The sequence below is a fragment of the Mauremys mutica genome, chromosome 23 (assembly GCF_020497125.1).
Source record: "Mauremys mutica isolate MM-2020 ecotype Southern chromosome 23, ASM2049712v1, whole genome shotgun sequence".
Taxonomy (NCBI): domain Eukaryota; kingdom Metazoa; phylum Chordata; order Testudines; family Geoemydidae; genus Mauremys; species Mauremys mutica.
The window spans coordinates 13,691,014-13,714,904 of record NC_059094.1 but is presented as its reverse complement, the minus strand read 5'-3'; the positions used below and the strand labels follow the sequence as shown (position 1 = coordinate 13,714,904).

The following is a 23,891-nucleotide window of genomic DNA, read 5'->3' as shown; positions in this document are numbered from 1 at the left end:
TTTAGACTAAACCACCCCGGCTATTAAGGGGGGAGGGGACATTGGATGAAACCATTCCTTCCTCCGAAGGGGGTGGAAGGCTGCAGTACTGCACTCAGAACTGCCCCCAGGACTTGGCCTTGGGATTTCTGCAGCCTCCCCTTTGCAATGGGGTGGTAGCTGCATCCTTTGTAGCCCCAGGCTGCAGCACAAGCAGGCAGGGCCCTGTGCAGCACTGCAGCCTGGGGAGCTGGGCCCTGCATGCTCAGTAGGGTGGCCAGTTCTGGTTGGAGTGTTCCTGGGGATTTCATCACATGACTACCTGTAATTAAAGATCATTTAATTCCTGGAGACTCCAGGGCAATCCTGGAGGGTTGGCAGCTCAAAATCTAAGTCACAGGAGAGTAAGTCAAAGAGCAACCTCACCCACTGCCAGAGTGTGCCCCACCCCATCCCTAAACCACAAATCAGCCTGGGCTGAACAAAGAGCCCCAGCCAGGTTTGTCCCTGACCCCTCAGCTGGTTCACAAGAGAGTTTGTATTTCCATGGAGCTGCAGCAAGGTTTAAAAGAGGGATTTTATTCCCACACTCCAGCCTTGGAGTTTGCTGAATTCCAACATTAGCTCTATTGCGAGAGTAACTACTGCTGTGACTGCCACCTGCTGCCATCTAGTGGCATTCACTGCCAAGGGGTTGATGCTGTACTACAGTGACTGACAAACAGCACTGTTATGAAAACAGTCCCATCCCTAGGAGTTAAAGCCAAGTGGTAACCCAAAAATGCTCCATTCCTGTGTCTCACGGACAGATACAGAAAGCCGTTAAAACAGAACCCCACTCCAGGACAGGAGCACCAATGTCACTATTACCAATGCTGTAACAGTTTTTAAAAAATGTATTACTTACCTGGTGTTACTGGCACATCAGCTGGACACTAACAGGCACTGAACATGGTCATTTTTAAATATAATTTATTGATGTTCCATAAACATATTTATGATTCCAGTGTTTTGCAAAAAGGTGCTGTAAAGATCATCCCAGTGGAAAGTACGTAATAGTGAGCAGAGGTTAGCCATGAAACAGATGCCCACCTGCCATCAATACAAGCTTTGTGTATTAGTAATTGGCTCAGGCTATTTTTAATAATCCATATTTTTATGAAAAAAATAATCATTTGTTCAGTGATAAGAGTTCTGTAGAAACTGAATGGCTGACAATTCCAGCGGCTATGAGAAATTCAAGTGAAGTACAGAAATTACATTAGTTCTGTTTAATTTCTTCTTGCCCTGTTGGTCTAGATCAGCAGCTCTCAAATTGAGGTTGCCGGGGCTGGCTAAGACTTGCAGGGGCCCGGGGCCAAAGCCAAACCCCACCATCCGGGGCCAAAGCTGAAGCCCTGTGCGGTGGGGCTTAGGTTATAGGCTCCCTGCCTGGGGCTGAAACCTTTAGGCTTTGGCCCCCCAACCTGGTGTGGTGTGGCTCAGCCATCTGAGGCAGTGGGGCTCAGGCAGGCTCAGGCTTCGGTCCCCCATCCTGGGGTCATGTAGTAATTTTTGTTGACAGAAGGGTGTCACAGTGCAATGAAGTTTGAGAACCCCGGTCTAGATTTTCTCTGCACTGCAGTAACCATAAGGCACTTCTTCCACACTCTCCCATTAGCAGGCTGCTCACTCAGTTATCTTGCTATGATTTCCTGCCACACATTTAGTACTAAGTTGTTCTCCCCCCACCCCCGGTTTAATTACACCAGATTTCTGCTACTCTAATATTTCAGATGATAAAATCTGCATCTTTCCCTAACACAACTGACAATTAACTGAAAAGCATCTTATGCCCCATACCATCCTCCACTACTAAGAGCTAAGATCCAAAGCTGGATCTGCACCCTTGATATTCACTCCGATTTACAGAATAAAAGTGCTTCCTTGCGTTTTCAATCGTAACTTTTGCTTGTGATACGAGGAGAGGATTGCTCCATGCTGTTCGGAGAAGCTCGCACATGTCTGACCCAAGGAAAGTGCTCTAACTGGGTGCACTGTAGTGTTAGTCCTATGATGACAATCCCCTGGAGGTGGTAATTAACCTCAGTGGATGCTCTTCTGAGCTCCAGGTTAATCTCAAACAAAAAAAACCCCATTACCCCCATCAAGAAAGCTCAAATAAATTTCCGAGGTGCCTACCGCCTTCTGTTCTCTGCATAGAAGCAACGGTGTGTCCCTTACTCTTCCCTCAGATACAAGCTTGTCCATTTCATGACAGCACTGTCAGAGACCAGCTCCCCTCTCTTTAAAGATGTGTAACATGTTCATCGAGGCCTGCTATAGCATTCTTGTTTATTTCATTTCTTTGCAGATTCTACTATATATATAGTCTCCCGTGCACCAAGTCCAAAGCCCAAAAGGGAATATTTAAGAACAACCCAGACAGCAAATGTAAACTTGGCAAGACTCCAGATCCTCACTGCGGCTTTCTTCACTGACTTGTCGGAGGAGAAACTGATCCGTGTCACAGTCTGCTGGAAGCCTGAACCACTTTTGAACTCGTTCTTCTGTTCAGTGCTTTGCAGATAAACACACCTGCCTCCATCAGCTTCTGTAGATCCACTCCCTTTACGAGAGAGAAATACAACAGTTTGTACATGCGCCTGCTAGGTGGGCTGCACAACTACGCCACCACGTTCCAGACTGGTGGGCACTTTCGGAGAATGGTCTGCTGTTTTGGTAAGACTCTTGGCAACTGGTCACTCGTGCAACTCTGACAGCGGCATTTAAAGTCCTGCATTCCTTAGTGTGCACTCAGGGAAAAGCTCAAGATCAAAGGCACCATAAAGGAGCGAGGCTAAACCCAGAGGGAGTGGGGCAGGGGAAGGGACACAATGATCTTTGAAATTGGAACAAGGATCAGACGTGCCCATATTCTCTCCCTTGTGCACCTCGTAGAAAGGTGGCATGTAGGAAGTTTGTTCCTTATTACTGCTCAGCATGGGCTGGGTTTTCTGGCTGTTTGCTTTAACGCCTCCAAGTCCAGGCTCCCTGCTTCCAACTCACTCCCTTATCCTTGCTGTGACAGACAAGGGCTCTTTCAGCCAGACAGAGTCTCGCTGTATTTGTGCGGCAGCCACGCGAGTACGGGGAAGCTACGTCTGCCAGTCAGGGTGTCTGTAGGTCAAGTTTCAAAGCCACGTATCGAGCCCTGATGCAAGCCCCATTAGCGAGAGCAGCGTGAGCCCGCTGTACTTACGGTATGAATCCCCAGGCCATGGAGCATGTACACCAAGTCTTCTGTAGCTACATTTCCTGATGCTCCTTGTGCGTACGGGCAGCCTCCGAGACCAGCAACTGAGGAATCGACCACACTCACGCCCATCTGAATACAAAACAGGCAGCTGTAAAACTGTCTGCAGCTCTGGTCCCATCGTACTGTAAATCAGAGCAACAACACTGCCCACGTTTGGGCCACAGGTACAAGCATCCTCTGGCCCGGGGAAGAGTTTTAATACAGAACGGAACAGGCATTCTGGACAGTGCCCCGATCAGTCCCTCGCTCCTGGCTGGGCAGGGGTGAGCTGTGCTGCAAATGCAGCCAAATCCAGGCAGCTGACAGTCCTGAGAATCGCTAATCTGGGCTGCATTAGAGACCAGACAGGTGATGCACCCAGCACGCGCTTGTTTTACTCTCACATGTCACAAGATATGAGACCAGCCCATATCAATGATGTTCCGATAGAAACATCCTGTACTAGTTTGCGCATATGCCTGATTGTCTATTAACTCATTCTCAGGGCCGTGAAGTGCTAGTAACACCTCCCTCGCTACAGCAGTTTGACAGACTGTTGTAATTTGTGAGCAAAGCACTGGCTGCAGCAAACTTACCAAAGCGCTTGTTTCAGATACTGCTCACTGCACAGAACGTTGAGTCTCGTTACTACAGCCCATATGGAACCCAGCATAATCCATTACTCGGATCCCACTGGGTGAAGAACCCCAAGTGCTGATGTACCTGACCCAAACCGAGGCACAACTACGGGACTTGTGACAGTTTTCACTCACACCCACCATGATTTTCTTGGTTTGCATATATACCTACACACGCACACACAGGAAAGGGGAGGGTGAGAGACCCTCAGCACATGAGGGGAGACAAAACCCACAGATATTGTTCACTGAAGTAAAGGAACACTTGCCTGAAGTGCTACTAAGGTGTTGGCGAGAGCCTGCCCATAGGTATCATGGCAGTGAACAGCAAGGGCTCCGACAGGTACCTCTTTCATGACTGCAGAGAGCATTTCCTTCATGCTCCCAGGGGTCCCAACACCGATGGTGTCACCCAGGGAAATCTCGTAGCACCCCATGGAGTACATCTTCTTGGATACCTGCCCCCAAAATGACACACTTACTGAGAAAACAGATTCGCTATTAGGATCCCAAAGCACTTCACAAATTGAGACAAGCTATAGAGAGGGATCGTTTCACTTGCCCTGAAAATGCAGCCACCTCTGGGGTGGAACAGAACAATCATTAGACTGCACCCAGGAACACTAGATACGCATAGTTGAGGACAAAAAGTGATGAATACCACTTCCAATTAAATCTGTCTCTGCATTCACTTCCTCACTGAGCTGGCAATTGGCAAGAACACCCCTAATTCTCGGTGGGAGATGTGGTCATTACATTTCCAGGTGCATCTCCACAAGCAAACAGCACCCTATTCTGTCTCGTGCAAAAAGCAAACCTCCAAGCAGCTCAGGGCACCTGATTCTTGTCCCAAGCGTATAGCGGAGCAGATAGCCTCTGGCTACATTTATGCTGCACTCACCTCTGCAACCTTAGCAGGGGCAATCTTTCCTTCATAGGGACAACCAAGAACGCAAGAGACATACCTGCAGTGAAAGCCTGAGATTAGCAGGGGGAATTTGGAGGTGGTGGGGGAATACAACAGAGGCTAAGTCAGTCACAGTACATGCAGCGTTCTAAATAATGGGAAATTTCTACTAGTTTTCCAAAAGCCAAACGGTGGAATTCCATGGACAAAGGCTTATGGCCTCCGTAATAATTCCCTCTGCACAAAGAAACAGGCAGCCATTACTGGGGTCAGGCACTCCGCTAACCACTGAATACTTCACACCACATTGCAGGGAGTATTTGTGTGAAAACTAATTAATGTAATTCTGGATCCTTTGGTACAGTGGCTCTCAAACTTTTCAGACAACTGTACCCCTCTCAGGAGTCTGATTTGTCTTGTGTATCCCCATATTTCACCTCACTTAAAACCGACTTTTTTACAAAATCAGACATAAAAATACAGAAGTGTCACAGGACTCTGAAAAATTGCTGACTCTCTCATTTTTACCATATAATTATAAAATAAATCAATTGTAATATAAATATAGGACGTACACTTCAGCGTATAGTATATAGATCAGTATAAAGAAGTCACTGTATGAAATTTTAGTTTGTACTGACTTTGCTAGTGCTTTTTATGTAGCCTGTTGTAAAACTAGGCAAATCTCTAGACGAGTTGATGTACCCCCTGGAAGACCTCTGTGTACCCCTGGTTGAGAACCACTGTTTTGATAGATCCCAAGATTTAATTAAAACATTAAGAAAACTGAAGCTTAACAGCGGTGAAATCTGCTTTCCACTGGGAAAAGAAGATTTTATTATTTGAGACCTAGTCATGTGCATCCCACAGCACTGACAGAACTGAATTTGAGAGACCTAGTCATATGCTGTACAATACTCCTCGCCAGGAGCTCAGTTCAGGAGAGGGTTACTCTTAAAAGTGAAGATAATGGTATCTGGTCAATGAAAGGGGCTTAGGGTTCTTTTGTTTCCAAAGTCATGCAGGCAGCACCAATGCAATTTCCTGGCTTACTCTGAGAACAGGAAGCAAAGTAAATAAACTCAGCATAAAAAGAGATTGGAGTAATCCCCCTCCTCTGCTCCTGGGAATTTAAGGTGGGTGCATAAGGAGCAAATGGGACGGGCGAGAGGTCCCAGTCTTCACTGTTTCTGCTGCTACAGGAATGGCTTGAAACCAGTAGTCAAGTGGTCATCACCTCCCCAATCATATTAGCCTTGGGTACTTCTAGCCTGCCCATGCCGAAGTCATCTTACTTTTCCTATATCGTTTGACATCATTAGCACAGGTTAACAAACTGGTTTGATATAGCACTGGGCTCTCTTACCCTCTGACTGGAATACTGGCCGCTCCTGCTGCATGCATCACTTCACTGAACCTCTGCAAACTCTCCTCTATGGAGCAGTTAATGTTCTTCTTAGTGAAGAGTTCAGAGGCTGCTCCAAAGATAGACACCTCCTTGGCCCCTGCTGCCACCTTCCAACAGGGAGATGAGAAAGAACAGAAGGACTCGTTGCTGCTGCTAATAAAGCACTTGTGAAAGGTCTGATCCTGCAAGGTGCTGAGCATCTTCCACTCCCATTGATGTCAAATCCAACGAACAGGGCCCAGCTCCCACTGACTCAGCACCAAGCAGTTAAGCTCAGTGTTATCAATGGCTGCCTTGGACAGGTCAATATTCTTCTTGTTATACTTGCATGATTTATTGTGGAGCTTGGATTCTTACACATAGCTAGTAGAGCCATGTGATAATACTGCCACTTCACATTTTGCCAAACAAGTAAGTATCAGCAATAACCTCAATGGAATGAGAATTTGTGCGGCTGTAGCAGCCTGTACCAGTGACAGATATACGCTGAAGGAATAAAGCTATTTACTCCAGAGGTGAAGTTACAGATCATTACTGGAACAAAACCTTATTCTACTGAGGTTAATGGTTTTATAGGATTTGCAATTTTCAAATGTATTTTTCCCTCAGAGAGAATTTTTCACAAAGACATTTTATACAGAGTATGTTGAAAAAAACCCTAATTTTCTTGGTCAGCCATGCTCTGTAGACCCTTCGCAATTTCTAAAGCTGTCTGTTTTTAATTGAACAGCTTTCTCCCTTACAAACCAGATTCTCATCTCAATTCACCCCACAGCAAAAACATAATCCTTGGTTTGCGACATCCGAGTGTGTCATGGAAATGATTGCAAAGCCATAAATGCAGCACTAAAGCTACTTCTGCTTCCACTATATCCTGCAGAAGTTCAGCTGTGGGACAGAAGGGTTTGTTTAGACAGAAATACCACTACTGATCACCAGAAGTGGGGGTGGGGCAGGAATCAAGAACACATATTTTTGCATTATAAGTGGCATGTTTCAAGTTCCCCACTAGGAAAGACCCTCTTTAGATAAACTACAAGAGCTGCCTGCTGCACGTTGATATAAAAAAAAAACTGAGGAAATGTTATAAAGTAAAATTTTTACATATCTCCCACTTGTTTGAAGTGCTCCCACCCAGACAATGACATGCATAATGCACACTAGAGAACTCAGACCCTAAACACGATACATTTCTCTTACCGCTGCTTGAAATCCTTTAAGATTAGGAGTCAGTACTGGGTAGCTGACACCAGGAAATTTCTGAATTCCCTGCAAGACTTCTGTGTGGTCAGCCATCTAATCAGCAAATGGAGAAAAACTTTAGAATATACGAAGAGGTTATTTATCCACTGAGTTAAAAAAGCGTCTTAAGACCGTGTCTCAAATGAGAATCCAAAGGATTAGCAAAAAAAATCAAGATTTAAAGAGATGGCTCTTTAAAAGCCAAACAAAATTGTACTGGAAACTTTGGGGATATTTTAAAGTGATCACTTAAGAGTCGTCCTCTCAAGGAGGGGCTTTCTTGTGCTTTTTTTCTTGTGTTTCCATTTGAGTCTGCATTTATTCTTCACTGGGGTTCAGAGGGAAGCTCCAGTCTGTCCTATTAATATTACATCAGTCATAACTGCCTCATTACCACCCTATGCTCCCTGACCCTACCTGTCATCTCTTGTCTTATATTTGATTGCAAACTCTTTGGGACAAGGACTCTTTGTTATGTGTGAACACAGTGTTCTGCATAAGACCATAATCCCTTATACAAATAATAATACACATATTATTTGGCCTACCATAATACAAATAATAATAAATGCTAAAAGTGATCTAACTATAAGAGAGACCAGGCCAGTGAAGCAATGCTAGGTTATTCCAGACTCAGGGAAGTTTAAGACCAGATCCAACAGTGTAAAAGATAACATTAACAGACTAACAGCTAATTTTCTGCAACCATATTGAAATCCACTTTCTGATCACACAAAATCCCCAAGTAATCCCAGCTACTGACCTGAGGAACCCATTTGGGAGAAACAAAGCTGGTAGCCTCTATGACCGGGAGTCCTGTTTCGGACAGCATATTAATTAAGCTGATTTTCACCTGTGTAGGGACAATATTCTACAGGGAGGAAAGAGAAACATCCCTAGATTAAAGTTACTGTACAACAAATCTTGTTAATACTGAACTACAAAAGAATATACATCGGTTGAAAAACCCCTTTCCCAGAAGAAACTAAAAGTGATAAATACAGATGTACTTTATTAAAGGATTTGTTCTGTTATCTATTATAACATGATCTTTAAGTAAAATGTGATGCTTTATTCTAGGAGTTTCTAAGCACAGTACTATTCAGAATTTGGAGAAGATTTTCCAACAATCCCCATCAGTTTCACTCTGCTGCTAGCCCATCCAAAGCAGAACACTTGTGCCATGGTTGTATGGAACAACCTCAGAAGTAGAAGCCAATCACACAGATAATTAAGGGGCCAATCCTGCAGACTGCTCTTAATTCCCCCTGAAGCAAAGGCACTGTCTACACAGCCAAAGCAACTGAATGTAACTATGGCTGTTAACAGCGGTGGCTAAAAGGGGCTATGATAAATTTGGTCTGGCCTGTGAGGACAGGGCCTAAACCAAAAGATAAGCAAATTAACAGGGCCAAGCTTTAGCTCTTTTCTAGCCGGGCTGCAATGAGTTCAGCTACAACTGCGTTAACAGCCATTATTAAGTGTGGTTGTGGTGCATGCAGGGCCTCCCTTCATTTTGTGCACTACAATCGATTCTGGTTGAACTGCTGAAAAGACATCTCACTTCCCCCTTAATAGGAAATATATGACAGTTATGTCATCACAACCACAAAACATGGCTCTTTCCCAACAAGCTAACAATGGAGTTTTTGCTATACCAAACCTCTCACTCTTGCTGCCTAGGTTGTACAGACTTTACGCCTCACATACTATTCAGCACTGATAGATTTTTTTAACAGGTAAACAAAGCAACTGACTGAAGACAGAACGTAACACCCCTTGGCTTAGCAGCCTTGCGTATGTCCTCAGTAGTTTTATTTCTGTTCTCTCTCAGGAATTTAATTACACTAGATATTAGGCCCTAATATTGCAGAGTTGTAAGCAAAGCTTAAGTTTACATATGTGGGCAGACCCATTGAGTTCAATGGTGTTACTTGGGTGCATAAAGTCATGCATGTGCTTAACTCTTTGCAGGACCAGCGCAGTAGCAAACTACCCTCCTGCAGCAGACACTAAAATCCGTTTTGAATACAAGAGGGAATTCTAGTTCAAGATAATTTGTAATACAAATACAAGACAAGCTCACCTGTGAGTTAATTATATCATCCTCTCAATATATACATAGGGGAGGTATAACAGAAATTAGATTAGGCTAAATGCCTCAAAAGAATGACTCAAGAAACAAAGGCAAATGGACTCATTAACAAAACACATTTGGCAATTTATATGGCAATAAACGTATTGGAAGTTGAAGAAAAATGTAAGAGGATTTTGGGGAGGAGGAGATTGTGAGCTACCAAAATATTCTGACTGGGAGAATCAAGTAACACAGGGCAGTGTTGAAACAGCAGACTCACAATGTTGAAACCTTAAATCAACAAGTTATTACAACACCCTCTCTGTCATAAGCTGGGCACAGAGAGCAGAGTCTCTTACTTTTTCATTTTGTAGTCCATCTCTGGGGCCAACTTCAACTATTTTCACTTGTTTGGGAAGGGAGCCAGCTGCCGTAGAGCTGATCTACACAGAAGACAGAGAGAGAAGGAAAAAAGACCCTTTACAAAAGACATAGGTGAACAATTTTTCATGTTTTTCGTAACATTAACTGTGTCTATGATTGTTTCACATACTAGGAAACATAGAAAAGGTATCAGAATACTGTTGTTCCCAGGCATTCAAAAATCATGAGTCAATTCCCAAAAGCATGAGTTTTTAATAAAAATAATAAATGTGGGTGTTCTTTGTATTTGCCTTCTGCTTTCTGAGCCTTTCAGGGGAATCTGGGTCACATATTCAGGCTTTTCTCTGCAACCACAAGAACTAAAAACTTCTTTTTTTTGTTTTGTTTTAAAGAATAGCTGAGACACTCACATATGAATCCAGGAACCAAAGCTTAACACCAAATATCATGACTCTCATGATGAAATCAGAAGAGCTGGCAACACTTTAATCAGCCAGCATGGCCCTTTGTAGACCTACTCTTTATACAGCAGTCCCTCCTTAAAGGGGACCAGAAGAGCTGAAAGGACCAGCGCAATAAGCCCATAACTAAATACCTTCTCTGTGACCCCAGTGACCAGGCAGTGAGAGCAGCACCACTATGTACATTTGGAACTGTTTCAGAGTTAGACCAGGTCCACACCTTAAACTTAGGTCAACCTAGCTACTTCGCTCAGGGCTGTGAAAAAGTGAGTGCCATGAGTGTTGTAGTTAGGCTAACGGCTGGTGTAGAGGCAGCTAGGTCAAGGGAGGGATTCTTCTGCCCACCGCCTCTAGAGAGATGATTAACTACCCCCATCTGCCGCTGTAGGACTACAGCAGGAGTAGGCAACCTATGGCATGGGTGCCGAAGGCAGCACGCAAGCTGATTTTCAGTGGCACTCATACTGCTCGGGTCCAGCCACTGGTCAGGGAGCTCTGCATTTTAATTTCATTTTAAAAGATGCTTCTTAAACATTTTAAAAACCTGATGTACTTTACATACAACACTAGTTTAGTTACGTATTACAGACTTATAGAAAGAGACCTTCTAAGAATGTTACAATGTATCACTGGCACGCGGAATCTTAAATCAGAGTGAATAATCGCAGACTCGGCCCAGCACTGCTGAAAGGTCGCCAGCCCCCGGACTACAGGGTGGTCGTGGCCCCGCGGCCTCCATAGTGCAGACGGGCCCGAGCTCTCCGGAGAAGCCGGCACAGGAGCTAGGCCGCGGCGTTGCCATTAGCTTAGCAGAAGGGGCGGCAGCCCGGGGCCCCCAGTGCAGCGGCTGGGGCCCAACTAGGCCCTGGGGCACCCGCAGCCGGGGACCGGGCCGAGTCAGGCCGAGGACCGCAGGCAGCCGGGGGAGCCCGGACCCCCGCAGGGGGCGGGGAGTCACTCACCGGGCGGAGCGAAGCCGCCAACCACGGAAGCGCCCGCTTGGCCGCCACCATCTTGGGACGCTCACGTGACAGACGCCCCTTGTCATATGACCTCTTCCCCCCCCCCGGCCAGCTGCTGAGCACGTGACCAAGTCTCGCAGCTCCCACGTGCAGACTCTGCTGCCTCGCCTCCCTGTTCTGAGCCAGCATCCCCCTGCTCTGGAGCTCCCTGCGGCGCTGCACACAGGGGAGGGGGAGCGGGGATTTAAGCCCCAAGGCTTGTAGCTGTGGCTGAAGCACATGATTATAGAATCACAGACGGGTAGGACTGGAACGGAAAGGGGCCTGGCCACATCAGACTCCTGAGAGGGGTAGAGGTGTCTGGAAAGCTTGAGAGCCATTGCTCTAAGTCACATTTACATCTAGTCTGGTACCTTCTGCTTTGCAGCACATTGGTGTTGGGTTGCTATACAACACTTGTTTAACACTTTCCTCCGCCCATGCTCTACTTAAAATGCAGACTCATAGAACAGAGTTTCATAATTTTAACCAGCTATGAAATCCTTCTGAGAGGGGCTTTTTTGTTTAACAAAACTGGAAAGTTATATTAATTTTAAGTCAGACCAATAGTACCTCTGCAAAGATTTACAAGAACAGATTACCTTCTGCCTACAGCTCTTTCCACAAATGTAACTACACCCACATCTTAAGGACAAGAATTTAAAATCAGTTGAATTTATATGAATATTAGAGAGAGAGAGAGAGAAAGAGAAAGATTAGATGTAATGAATTTAAAGAATGTATCTGATCTCCTTCAAACATTACAAATATTTATAATGTAAAATAAGTGGAGTTATATTAATCACACTTAATTCAGTTTTAATTCACATGAAATGAACGCAGCAGTGTTTTAATAGAATTTTATTTTAAATTTACACATGTAAATACATTCAGATTCTTATGTGCAAAGTGCTTAATTCCAATTAGACTTTAAATGGCATAATGGACTCACCCTAAACAGGATGTTTAATAATTTCACACACCAGAAAATAAAGTTAAGCTATTGCATTTTGATTAAAGACTAGTTTCAAGAAGATTATGCTATTTAAGTGACAAATATTCAGATCAGTCAGTAGAAGATTCAAGATTCAGTGCTCCTGAGCTGATAGCTGTTAAAACACAGGTGCAGCAGACAGATTCAGTGGAGACCTGCTCCTGTCCCAAAGCAGTGGATGTTTTTTCCTGCTTTATTTTGCCTAGTTCTATGGTGCAGACTTATACACCAGTCCAAGGCACCTTCCTTGATCATAAGTAAACAAATAGTTTCATCCCTCCATAGTTTGGTTAACAGCTATATTTTGAACATTTTGATCATTAAAAATGTGAGATCTCTCCTTTAGCAGGTAAGCACCCTCTTGGAAGGGTGACCATCACTCATTTTGTCAATCTTAAGCATTTCTAATGTACCCATTGCTGTAGTAACTAAGTCCCATTTATTCACAGTCTGTGTTTGCTGGCTGCAGATCCTAATTCAACCAACTTTGTAACTGTCCCACACTAAATTTGTTCACACTCCCACACACCTTATGTGACTGTCATGCCTACTAGGCTGCAGTGCCATGGTTACAGGTGGCGAAGTGATAACATCTGCCAAGAAGCCCAGCTAAGGATCTCTCATCACAGTAGTCAGACCACACTCAGCAGTCAAAATCCAGCAACAGAACATTACTACTGAAGGCCATGTCTCTCAGACAGATGAAAGGTTGTGTATAGGCCAGGCCTTCATTCCCACCCAAGATGAACTGACCTAGCTGTTTTCTTGGCCAGAGCGGCGTAGAAAGGTATTCTCTTAGATGAGCAAGAAAAACAATTTATTAAGATTCCTTCACCTTCAAAAGAAATAAATCAAATCAAAGCAAAAAAAAAAAGATCTAGTTCCTTGCTTTTCTTCAAAGTCACTATCACGCCACACCTTCTAGCTTGAGAGTCCAGCAACACGGCACTGGGAGAACAGACGGAGGTACATAGGGTAAAGTGATCAGCAACCCTTTATCTACGGCCTTCTTCCACTTCAGCATCTCAGAGAACCCCAACATAGTCACCTGAAGAAAGAGGGAAAGAACAATACAGTCATCTACTGCTTCATGCACATACTTCCTGTTTAAATACATCACAGCCAGCAAGTTTAATGCACTTCCAGGCACTCAAGGGGCAGAGGTAGCCCCAACTACTTTCCATCCAGCCAGAGTTTACTGAGCTGCAGAGTACTGTACAAGGCACATTTTTGGCCCAGCATCTGCCTATGGTTCTTCACTGGGGAGATTCTTTTTAATGGTGGTTTGGAGATGACACAGCCCCTCCCTGTGCCATTTGCAGTGAGTAGTCTAATAGTTTTAGTTTTTGTTTGTTTTTTTTAGTTTGTGTTGCCTTGTCAGAGTGGTCCTACTGCTATTTGGGCACCTCAGCTAATTTCACAGCAAATCAAGTCAATAGAGGCTGGGAACTCTGTGGAAGAAGTGTCCCTGGTGGTACTATGGCAGGTTAACAAGCCCTATCCAGTGTTTTAGGGAATAATGGTGGTTTAAAGCAAGGTGAACACACAGAAAGAGGGATCACAACTCCTTTATGACCTCTCCCTGACAGAGAAGCCCCAAGACTAGAAGTAAGGGAAAACAACTTTACATATACAGTACTTTCACCAGATATTTAATGGAATCCAGCTTGGGCCATCTCAGCCTTTATGTACCAGAGATGGACTTGTGAGATTCATTATCTACTCTTCAGATTCCTTACTTGTGTGCTTGGAGATGGAATAGGTGAAGACAGCTTCAACACACCACCGTCTGGCCAGGTCAGAAAGATGGCATAGACAGTTAATCCTTTAGAAGTGTACCTGAGGGAATATAAAGATGGTGTACAGAGGTGTGTAGATCACCACAAAATATAGAGGCAGACAAGCATATGGCTTTGTCAGAAGTAAAGCAAAAAGTACATGCCTCCCCCCATCAATCAGTCTAGTCATATTGGGAAAGCCAACCACATAAGGGTCACCTGCTTTCCTTGCATACCTCAATACTTTGGAACCAACGTTTATCCAGTCAGCAGGGACTGAGGAAAGCTAAACAAAGTCCACATATACTCCCTGAAAACAAAGGTCACCTTGTGACATGGCCTTGCTTTAGGCTGCTGTGGTCAACAGGGTAGATTAAGCTCTTGTGAAGCTTCATGTAGGTCATTTCATTATTCTTTTTAAAAACCGGTTAGATTTGTAGTGTTCTGGTCTCCTTACACACTTACTGTACATCCCTTCCTCTGAGGAAATGCAGTTGCTGGGTAAGTGCACAGATCCATTACATAAGAATCTGAGAAGTTAACACCACCACACCAAGCCAACCACAGGAGTTTAGGGAGACAAAATGCAGTCATGCAACCAAGAATTTTAGCCAAAAATCATGGGGTTAAACACTCCTACTCAGGAGAAACACACGGAATCTTTAGTGTTTTACTTTTGATTTTTTTTTTTTTAAAGCATGGGGCAACAGTCCACTACTCAGAGAGTAGAGGGCCACTTGTGACTCAATGTCTTTCTAGTGTTTATTTTTCTTTGGCTCTCCGAGTAGCAAGCTCAACCCTTCTTTGCTCATGAGATCACAGCCTGAGATAAGTGGCTCTTTCAGAGTGGTCTTGCGTAAAGTAATCCTTACCATGCACCGACTGTGGTGTTCTCCATCTGCACCCTCCAGGGCTTAGAAGCATAAATTGCCTCCCCGTTAACACGCAGCCATTTTCCAAGGGACAGAAGCCTTTCTTGAAAGATTGGAACAATCACCCCTTCTTTTGTAGGGCCCACATTGAGAAGATAGTTGCCTCCAAAACTCACAGTCTGCACTAGTTCCTGTGGCAGACAGGAAAGTAACGTGAATCCTCTTTACTTTCCCTCTTGACTAAGAAAGAAAGACACCTGCATAAAAAGCTTTATTCTCATTGTCCCAGCTACTTTAGCCACCACCCTGTCCTACTGTTTTGCCAGATAAGTAGACAACCTCTAATCCCCAGCAATCCCTCTATTTATATTAAAATGTTCTTACTGAGATAATACTTGATTCATCCATGAGCTCATTGAGTTGCATGTTGCTTCGATAGCCCCAAGATCTTTTGTCAATAGACGTGCACATCTCCCACTTGTGCTGTGGCAGGGTGCCCGGCTTGTATTTATCGGCACAATTATAGTATCCTCCATGATGGCAGGAGCAGTTATTGCACCAACGGTCATTTACCACAACAGTATCCTAGAATGATGAGAGAGAGTTCAGAGTAGAAACTATTTTGACATAGACACTCAATCCTTCTGCTGCAGTGGTTCAAAGGAACAAGTTTGTGGGTTTTGTTCTGGGATCTTTGGTTGCTAGTCTCCTGGATAGCTCAGTGGTTTGAGCATTGGCCTGCTAAACCCAGGATTGAGTTCAATCCTTGAGGAGACCATTTAGGAATCAGGGGCAAAATCAGTACTTGGTCCTGCTAGTAAAGGCCGGGGGCTAGACTCTATGACCTTTCAGGGTCCCTTCCAGTTCTATGAGATAGGTATATCTCCAGAAATACTTTAGATGCCCTCAACAATTTATATGCTTCGACTGATCCTGAGGTTTTGACTTAGATTCTGCCAGTATTAGAAGCTGTCTGATTTTCCATATTTATGTAATGGCCAGAAGACATGAAGGAAATGCTGCCACCAGTACCTTGACAGGACTATCATTATAAAGCCAGGCAAGGAAAGAGGTAGAGTTCCAATATGTCTCCGGACCCTCCCAGTCACCATCTGACCAAACCAGATCTGGTTTATACCTAGGAGACAGATAAATGTTACTGGTAACATTTAACATTCCCACTTCTGGTCCAGTCCAAAGAGAAGATTGTCACAAGGCAATGTTTTTAATTCTTGCTTATGAAGTTCAATTATCTTTGCTTTCACATGCTTCTCCTATTATCTGACATAACCAGGAAACGTGCCTGGTGGAGGGAACAAGAACACACACCCATGAGGGAGATCACTGCAGCTGCAAAGGATGGGAGCATCATTCATTCCCAAAGTGGGGGTGTAGCACTAACAAAAGAGGGTAAGGGCAAATTGTCTCTGTGCAGGCATAATGGCCAGTATAATATTGAGGAAAAAGTGTTCCCAAGCACAGATAGATAATGTGATCCCCTTCTCAGTCCACCTCAAATCCCAAATTGCTACTGTAGGAAGGTGAGATCTGCCTTGTGGTTGGAACAGCAAATATTAAAGTGTCTCCCTTCCTCTGCCCCACATCCTTATCCCCCTAACAAATAAAGAAATACAGTAATATTCATGGGTGCTAAAAGGCTGCAGCTCTTACCTTAAAACAAGATCATAAAGCTCTGGCATAGTTTTTGAAATGACAAAATTCTGCGTCTTGAAGCCATTTTTTTTGTCATATAAATACAGAGGATTAAACCACTCTAAGAGAGAATGGTACAGTCCATAGCGTATGTTCCTTAAATATTAAACAAAGAAAGGAAAGAGATGAAAGTTGGGTTAATAAAAAAGTACCAGTTTGAAAAAAAAGATCTCACTGCATATTCACTGCACTTATGACACAATATTTAAAAAACCCCAAGAACCTACTATTGTAGTAATCAGTGCTGAGTCTGCATTAGAGAATGCTATATCTATTCTAGGAAGTATTTTGACACCTATGAAGTGGGTAAATATCACACTCCTTTCCTCACACATGAGACAGAGATTGAGTAACTTGCCTAAAGTCACACAGTGAGTTAGTGGTAACGTCAGGAATATAGCCCAGGTTGTCAAACTCTGATTTCCATGCTCTATTCACTGGACCTTACTGCCATCCTGTAGGAAACCAACAGGAGATTTGGGTACAAGAGTTCTCTTACCCTGAGGCAGAACAGTTTTGTTGAAAGGCATGTGCTTAGTGACAAATTTATCAAAAAAGAACTAGGCGACGCTAATGGGCATCTAATTCAAGAACTGGAAATTTTTGGGTAACAGTTTTGACAGTACGTACAAGAGCAGTGACCTACCTTTCTCTGAGAGCTTCTCCCAGTTCACCCACTAGGTCTCGATGGGGCCCTGTATCCAGAGAATTCCAGTTCCAGGACACAGGAGACCCCCAGTTTGTGAAGCCCTCATGATGCTTTGTAGTCAGCACCACATACCTGTGGAAATCAAAGCCCCTTGTTCAGAAAGAAATAGAACCTACCTAAGATATTCCAAATCTTCTGAATAAAACTGGTACTTGGAAAGCAAAGGACATGGTAATGATGGTGTCAAGAGCTGTCTCCGATTCCTTTTCTAAATGTACCTGTTTGCAAGTTCTCTCCTAAGAGTTTACTAGTTTTAAATGAATTTTGTTGCTGATAAAAAGTGACAGATTGATACCCTATGCAGAAAGAACACAAGTAGTGAAACAAATGCCTTACCCTCGATGTGGAGGGAGGACTTTTAAGGGCAAAAGAGTAAACTTAAGAATAAAAAACATCAGTGCTGTCAGAGTGGCATCTTTCAACACTAAATCCATGTTCAAAGTTAGACACTTTAAAGCCACTGAGTGATAAACCACCACTTCCAAGTGCTTCCATGGGGGTTCCAGTGAACTTAATGGTTTTGAGACACATTTTGCAAAACCAAATCATTCTTGCTTTGTGTAAGTTTGTAGAAACCATATCTCACTGAGTTCTCCGAAAGGGACTGTCCATTGACTAAAAGAGGAAGCAGCTACTCAAATAAATCACCTGACATCTGCTCTGGTGGAAGGCAGCAGAAACTGGTTCTCTCTAGCATCTAGTTTCGATTAATGCAAGATTTAAAATCCACAAATGTGTTCCTTACCTGGGAACGATGCATCCTCAGGGTGCTATGATTAAGGAGTCAGCCCCAGCAGGGAAAAACACTATAGGAACCTGGGTTCTGCCCTATGTACACTCCGCACACTGGAGTGGGTCTGCATCCCATAATGGAGCAGACCAATGACCCCTACAGATGCTTTATGTGCACAAAGGTCACCAGTGACTGCACCCACTGCACTCCTGCCCCAAGGGACCCCCCCCTAGAGCTTTCTCCCCCAGCAGAGCCCAGGGCCACCCTGCCCTCACGCATCCCTTCCCCTCCCCACCAGGCTACTCTCTGCTCCGCCCCTCAGGGTGCCCCCTTAGAATCAGAGAAGATTAGGGTTGGAAGGGGCCTCAGAAGGTCATCTAGTCCAACCCCCTGCTCAAAGCAGGACCAACCCCCAATCCAGACAGATTTTTACCCCAGTTGCCTAAATGGCCCCCTCAAGGATTGAACTCACAACCCTGGGTTTAGCAGGCCAATGCTCAACCCACTGAGTTATCCCTCCCCCCAAAAAAGGCAGATTTTTAAGATACAGTGAGTAGTTTATCACCTGACCAGGGACTTGAACTCTGGACCCGCGGATTAAGAGGGTGAGTCTCTACCAACTGAGCTAGCCAGGCCCTTGCCCTGGTTCGCACTCTCAGGTCTCAGCCCATCCCGCAGTAGAGACCAAGGGGCCCCGCAACCCCCGGGGGCTCCCGCCGGGACTGACCTGGCGCCGGCCTGCTCGAAGAGCCAGGCCCAGAAGCGCGGCTGGAAGTCGCGGGCGGTGAAGCGCGCGGCGAAGTCGGCGTAGGTGGTGTTGGGCGGGAAGTGCTCGCGCACGAAGCGCTCGTAGTCGGCGCGGCGCTCGCCCCGCCAGTGCCACCAGAACCACTCGGAGCCATAGGCCGGCACCGAGAACACCCCCCAGTGCACGAACACCCCCACCTTGGCCTGGTCGAACCACGCCGGCAGCGGCCTCGCGTCCAGGCTGGGCCAGTCCGGGCTGTAGCGGGGCCCGCAGACCGCCGCGGCTACCAGCGCCGCCAGCAGCAGCAGCCAGCGCGCCGCTCCCCGCACCGCCATCTTCCCCACCCTGAGCCCGCCCCTCCGCTCACGGGACGGGAGCCGAGACGGGCCAAACAGGGGAACACAGGGACCTAGGAGCTGACCACGTGATGGGCACCGTCCACGTGATGAGCAGGGCCGACGCCATTGCTAGAGAGGCACTGACCACGTGACGGGCAAGGGCGACGCCATTGCTAGAGAGGCACTGACCGCCTGATGTTGAGGAGAAAAGCCGTCGCCAGCGAGGCAATGGCCACGTGGTTCCTGGGCGATGCAGGCGGCACCCGCTGCCCCTGGGATTGTCACAGCTCAGGCACTGAGGGAGAGGGCAGGTCCCTGGAGCTGGGGGCCCTGGGGCCCATGTCCAAGGCTGGGAGGAGCTCCTGCACCACGCCGAGGGGTGACCCACTGGCACCCTGCCGGCTGAGTCTGACACAGGCCGGCCCGAGGTGTAGCTCTAAAGCTTGGCTCTTTCGCCCAGAGCCGCACGTTGGTCCAATGGAAGATATTACCTTACCCACCTTGTCGCACTAGAATCCTGAGACCAACACAGCTACAACTCAGCATATAACACACGTAGTGCAATTACATATGTGACAGGTTGGATCACAGAAACCCCCTTGGGAACTGCCAACCGACGTGCCAAGACTACTACTGCCCCTGCTTTCCCTGCCAGCTTGGGACTCCAGCACCCTGTCCTGTTGAGCTAGACACGCCCGTCTGCTCCAACACAGACCCACGGTCTGAACCACGTGCCTCAAAGCTGCAGACTAAGCTGAAAGCGACTTGAGAAGTGTTCCCGTCTTTAACACTCAGACGCCCAACTCCCAATGGGGTCCAAACCCCAAATAAATCCATTTTAGCCTGTATAAAGCTTATACAGGGTAAACAGATAAATTGTCCACCCTCTATAACACTGATGGAGAGATATGCGCAGCTGTTTGCCCCCCCCCCCAGGTATTAATACATACTCTGGATTAATTAATAAGTAAAAAGTGATTTTATTACATACAGAAAGTAGGTTCAAAGTAGTAACAGATAGAACAAAGTGAATTACCAAGTAAAATAAAACAAAACACACAAATCTGAGTCTAATACAGTAATACAATTGAGTACAGATAAAAGCTCACCCTCAGAGATGTTTCACTAAGTTTCTTTCACAGACTGGACGCCTTCCTAATCTGGGCACAATCCTTTCCCCTGGTACAGCCCTTGTTTCAGCTCAGGTGGTAGCTAGGGGATTTCTCATGATGGCTGCCACTTTTGTTCTGTTCCACCCACGCATATATCTTTTACATAAGGCAGGAATCCTTTGTCCCTCTCTGGGTTCCCACCCCCTCCTTCTCAATGGAGAAGCACCAGCTTAAAGATGGATTCCAGTTCAGGTGACATGATCACGTCACTGTATAACTTTATTACCCACTTGCCAGCACATGCGTGTACAGGAAGACTTACAAGTAAAACAGAGCCATCTGCAGTCAATTGTCCTGGCTGATGGGAGCCATCAAAATTCCAAACCACCATTAATGGCCCACACTTTGCATAATTACAATAGGCCCTCAGAGTTATAGTTCATATTTCTAGTTTCAGATACAAGAGTGGTACATTTATACAAACAGGATGACCACACTCAGTAGATTATAAGCTTTGTAATGATACCTTACAAGAGACCTTTTGCATGAAGCATATTTTAGTTACATTATATTCACACTCATCAGCATACTTTCATAAAATCCTATAGAGTGCAATGTCACAATTTTGCAAAGGCATCCTTATTTCTATCATAGCTGCCACTGGTAGCAAACAGCATAGACCTACGACAACAGTGCATATAACTCCTTAGTTACTCTAGGGCAGGAGTGGGCAAACGACTGCCCGGGGGCCGCATCCAGCCCTCCAGATGTTTTAATCCGGCCCTCTAGCTCCCACCAGGCAGTAGGATCCAGGGCTTGCCCCACTCCAGCCCTCCAGCCGGGGAGCGGGATCAGGGACTTGCCCCACTCCACATGGGTCCCAGAAGCAGTGGCATGTCCCCTTCTCCTACATGTAGGGGCAGCCAGGGGGCTTCGCACACTGCCAGGGCGGCCGAGAGCGGGTTCGGGCCCCGGTGAAAAGAAATTTTCGGGCCCCACAGCAAGGGCGGACTGGCTAAACAGGGCTGACGAAGCCCCGGAAGCCGGGCCCCCTTCCGGACTGCCGGGTCCCGGTAATTTGTACCAGCTCCCCCCCGCCCCTCGTTGGCCCTGCACACTGCCCCCGCAGCTCCCATTGGCCTGGAACTGTGACCAATGGGAGCTGAAGGGTTTGTTGCCGGCCCAAAGGGCCCGAGGAGGGGCAACAGCGGGGTTCGTTGCCCGGTGTGCGTTGCACTAATTAACACACCAGGGTGGAGAAGCAAACCAAGTTTATTTGAGTTCAAATGAGGTGCAAGGGAGAAAAAGCAATTTTAAATCCTGCACACCCGCACGCAGGCGGGGTCCCAGCATTTATACACCCCTTGTTTTTCCCCCTTCCTCCCTCCCCCTTGCAACAGTTACACCTAACACTATAATGTAGCTTGTTAGAACTGTTTTTATTTGCATGTTTATTTATGGCCTTCACAGCACAGACGCATGCAGACTTTCCTCCCCCTTCTTCCTCGTCTTACTGCTGCTTTTTGCTGTTTCGAGCTGTACTGCAGCTGCAAGCTAAGAAAGCTGACAGTTACACATTTTGCTTGCTGTTTATTAGCATTTTAGGCTGGTTAAAGTTCACAGCATGGAAGAACTTTGGTTTACTCAGGCCTAGAGTCACAACTTTGGTTCACTTAGGCCTAGGGACACCAACAGGTTGGTGCCTGTGGACAGGGCAGCATGTAGAATCGCCTGGCCGTGCCTCCACATAGGAGCCGGAGAGAGGACATGCTGCTGCTTCTGGGAGCTGCATGAAGTGAGCACCATCCGGAGCCTGCACCCCGACCCCCTCCCACACCTCAACCTCCTTCCCCAGCCCTGATCCCCCTCCTGCCCTCCGAACCCCTCCGTCCTAGCCTGGAGCAACCTCCTGCACCCCCAATCCCTCATCCCCAGCCCAACCCCAGAGCCTGCACCCCAAGCTGGAGCCCTCTGCCCTCCCCTCCCCCCCCTCATACCCCAACCCCCTGCCCCAGCCCAGAACTCCCTCCCATAGCCTTAACTCCTGTCTTGCCCCACCCCAGAGCCCACACCCCCAGCCAGCACCCTCATCCCTTCCCACACCCCAACCCCCAATTTTGTCAGCATTCATGACCCGCCATACAATTTCCATACCCAGATGTGGCCCTCAGGCCAAAAATTTGCCCACCCTTGCTCTAGGGTTTCTAAGCCACAGAGAAAATATTCTTTATTCTTCCTCTGTGCAGAGTTTAACTATTAAAATAAATAAGATATTTAATGATGTGCTAACAGATTTACCATGGCAGTTTGTATGTAGCACAAGAGGCATATTTACATATAGTACTGCAGGTAAGTTTTCGTGCCACTGGCATGATTGAGGTTGATTATTAACAGCCGGAGTGTGCTTTGCTAAGTTTCAAACGTTCTCTCACGTTTGTCAGGAGTTGGGAGACCGATGTTATAATCATGTTAATATGCTGAACCTAAGGGGGCATATTCAGCACTGGAGTAAAGTAGGTGCAAGTCTTTATGACAGGGGTAGGCAACTTATGGCACGTGTGCTGCCTTTGGCACAAGAGCTGATTTTCAGTGGCACTCACACTGCCTGGGTCCTGGCCACCAGGCCGGGGGGCTCTGCATTTTAATTTAATTTTAAATGAAGCTTCTTAAACATTTTAAAAACCTTATTTACTTTACATACAACAATAGTTTAGTTATATATTATAGACTTCTAGAAAGAGACCTTCTAAAATGTATGACTGGCACGCGGAACCTTAAATCAGAGTGAATAAATGAAGACTCGGCACAACACTTCGGAAAGGTTGCCGACCCCTGCTTTATGACATGCCCTTGGCCCCATGTACTGACTGGTGCTTGTGTTATTTTGTCTGTGTCCAGTTGACATGTTCTGCAAAAGATACTTCTGGAATGTCTTACTTCCTAGGCACAAATATCCAGCACTTGCCTGCCTAGAGTCTAAAACATCTTCAGCACATATTGCATTTCTGGACAAAACAATACAGCACCTTCTTATAACAGCTGCTCAATAATTCCAGCCAAAGGGCTCAATTCTTCTTTGGTGTAGTCCCGGTGAAGTCAGTGAAATTACACTAGGGATAAATGTGCCTCCTTAGTTGGATGAGAAGTAAACCACATTCATACGTTTCCTTTGGAGCCATATTTGGCTGTAAATGTTCCTGGCAATACAATCAAACTCCGAAACACTGAGGCTCTCAGACTGCCCAGTTCCTCAAAGCTATTTAGGCACCAACTGATTTCAGTGGAAGTAAGGAGCCTAAATACCTTTGAGTATCTGGGCATAAGACCCACTGAAGGCTCCATCCTGCAAGTAGTATTCGTATGGGAGAGTTGGTCCAGTCTTCCTTTGGTTGGGTGCCTTTAGAGGACAGGGACCAGCAGCCCAGATTTTTAAAGATACTTAGACAGCTAATTCCCTTGGAAATCAATGGGAGTTAGGTGCCTAAATACCATTACAAATCTGGGCTCATGTCTTTTACTC

General features: G+C 45.9%; 2 protein-coding genes across 3 annotated transcripts; both read right to left on the bottom strand.

The window, feature by feature from the left end:
• Positions 1-934: 934 nt before the first annotated feature.
• Positions 935-11,423, bottom strand: HMGCL (3-hydroxy-3-methylglutaryl-CoA lyase). 2 transcript variants are annotated; one of them, XM_044998003.1, is made up of 9 exons: positions 11,336-11,423; positions 9,888-9,971; positions 8,215-8,322; positions 7,410-7,505; positions 6,168-6,316; positions 4,796-4,859; positions 4,164-4,352; positions 3,221-3,346; positions 935-2,587 (listed from the first exon to the last, which is right to left on the bottom strand). In XM_044998003.1, exons 1-9 carry the CDS (start codon positions 11,384-11,386, stop codon positions 2,486-2,488), a joined length of 969 nt encoding a protein of 322 aa, XP_044853938.1. In that variant the 5' UTR covers positions 11,387-11,423; the 3' UTR covers positions 935-2,485. The 2 variants fall into 2 exon arrangements, with proteins under 2 accessions (XP_044853938.1, XP_044853939.1); XM_044998004.1 differs by lacking the exon at positions 11,336-11,423 and adding an exon at positions 10,978-11,303.
• A 797-nt stretch (positions 11,424-12,220) lies between these two features.
• Positions 12,221-19,277, bottom strand: FUCA1 (alpha-L-fucosidase 1). The gene is made up of 8 exons (XM_044998044.1): positions 18,901-19,277; positions 17,378-17,512; positions 16,690-16,827; positions 16,051-16,156; positions 15,403-15,603; positions 15,019-15,209; positions 14,108-14,207; positions 12,221-13,416 (listed from the first exon to the last, which is right to left on the bottom strand). Exons 1-8 carry the CDS (start codon positions 19,254-19,256, stop codon positions 13,276-13,278), a joined length of 1,368 nt encoding a protein of 455 aa, XP_044853979.1. The 5' UTR covers positions 19,257-19,277; the 3' UTR covers positions 12,221-13,275.
• Positions 19,278-23,891: the final 4,614 nt, after the last annotated feature.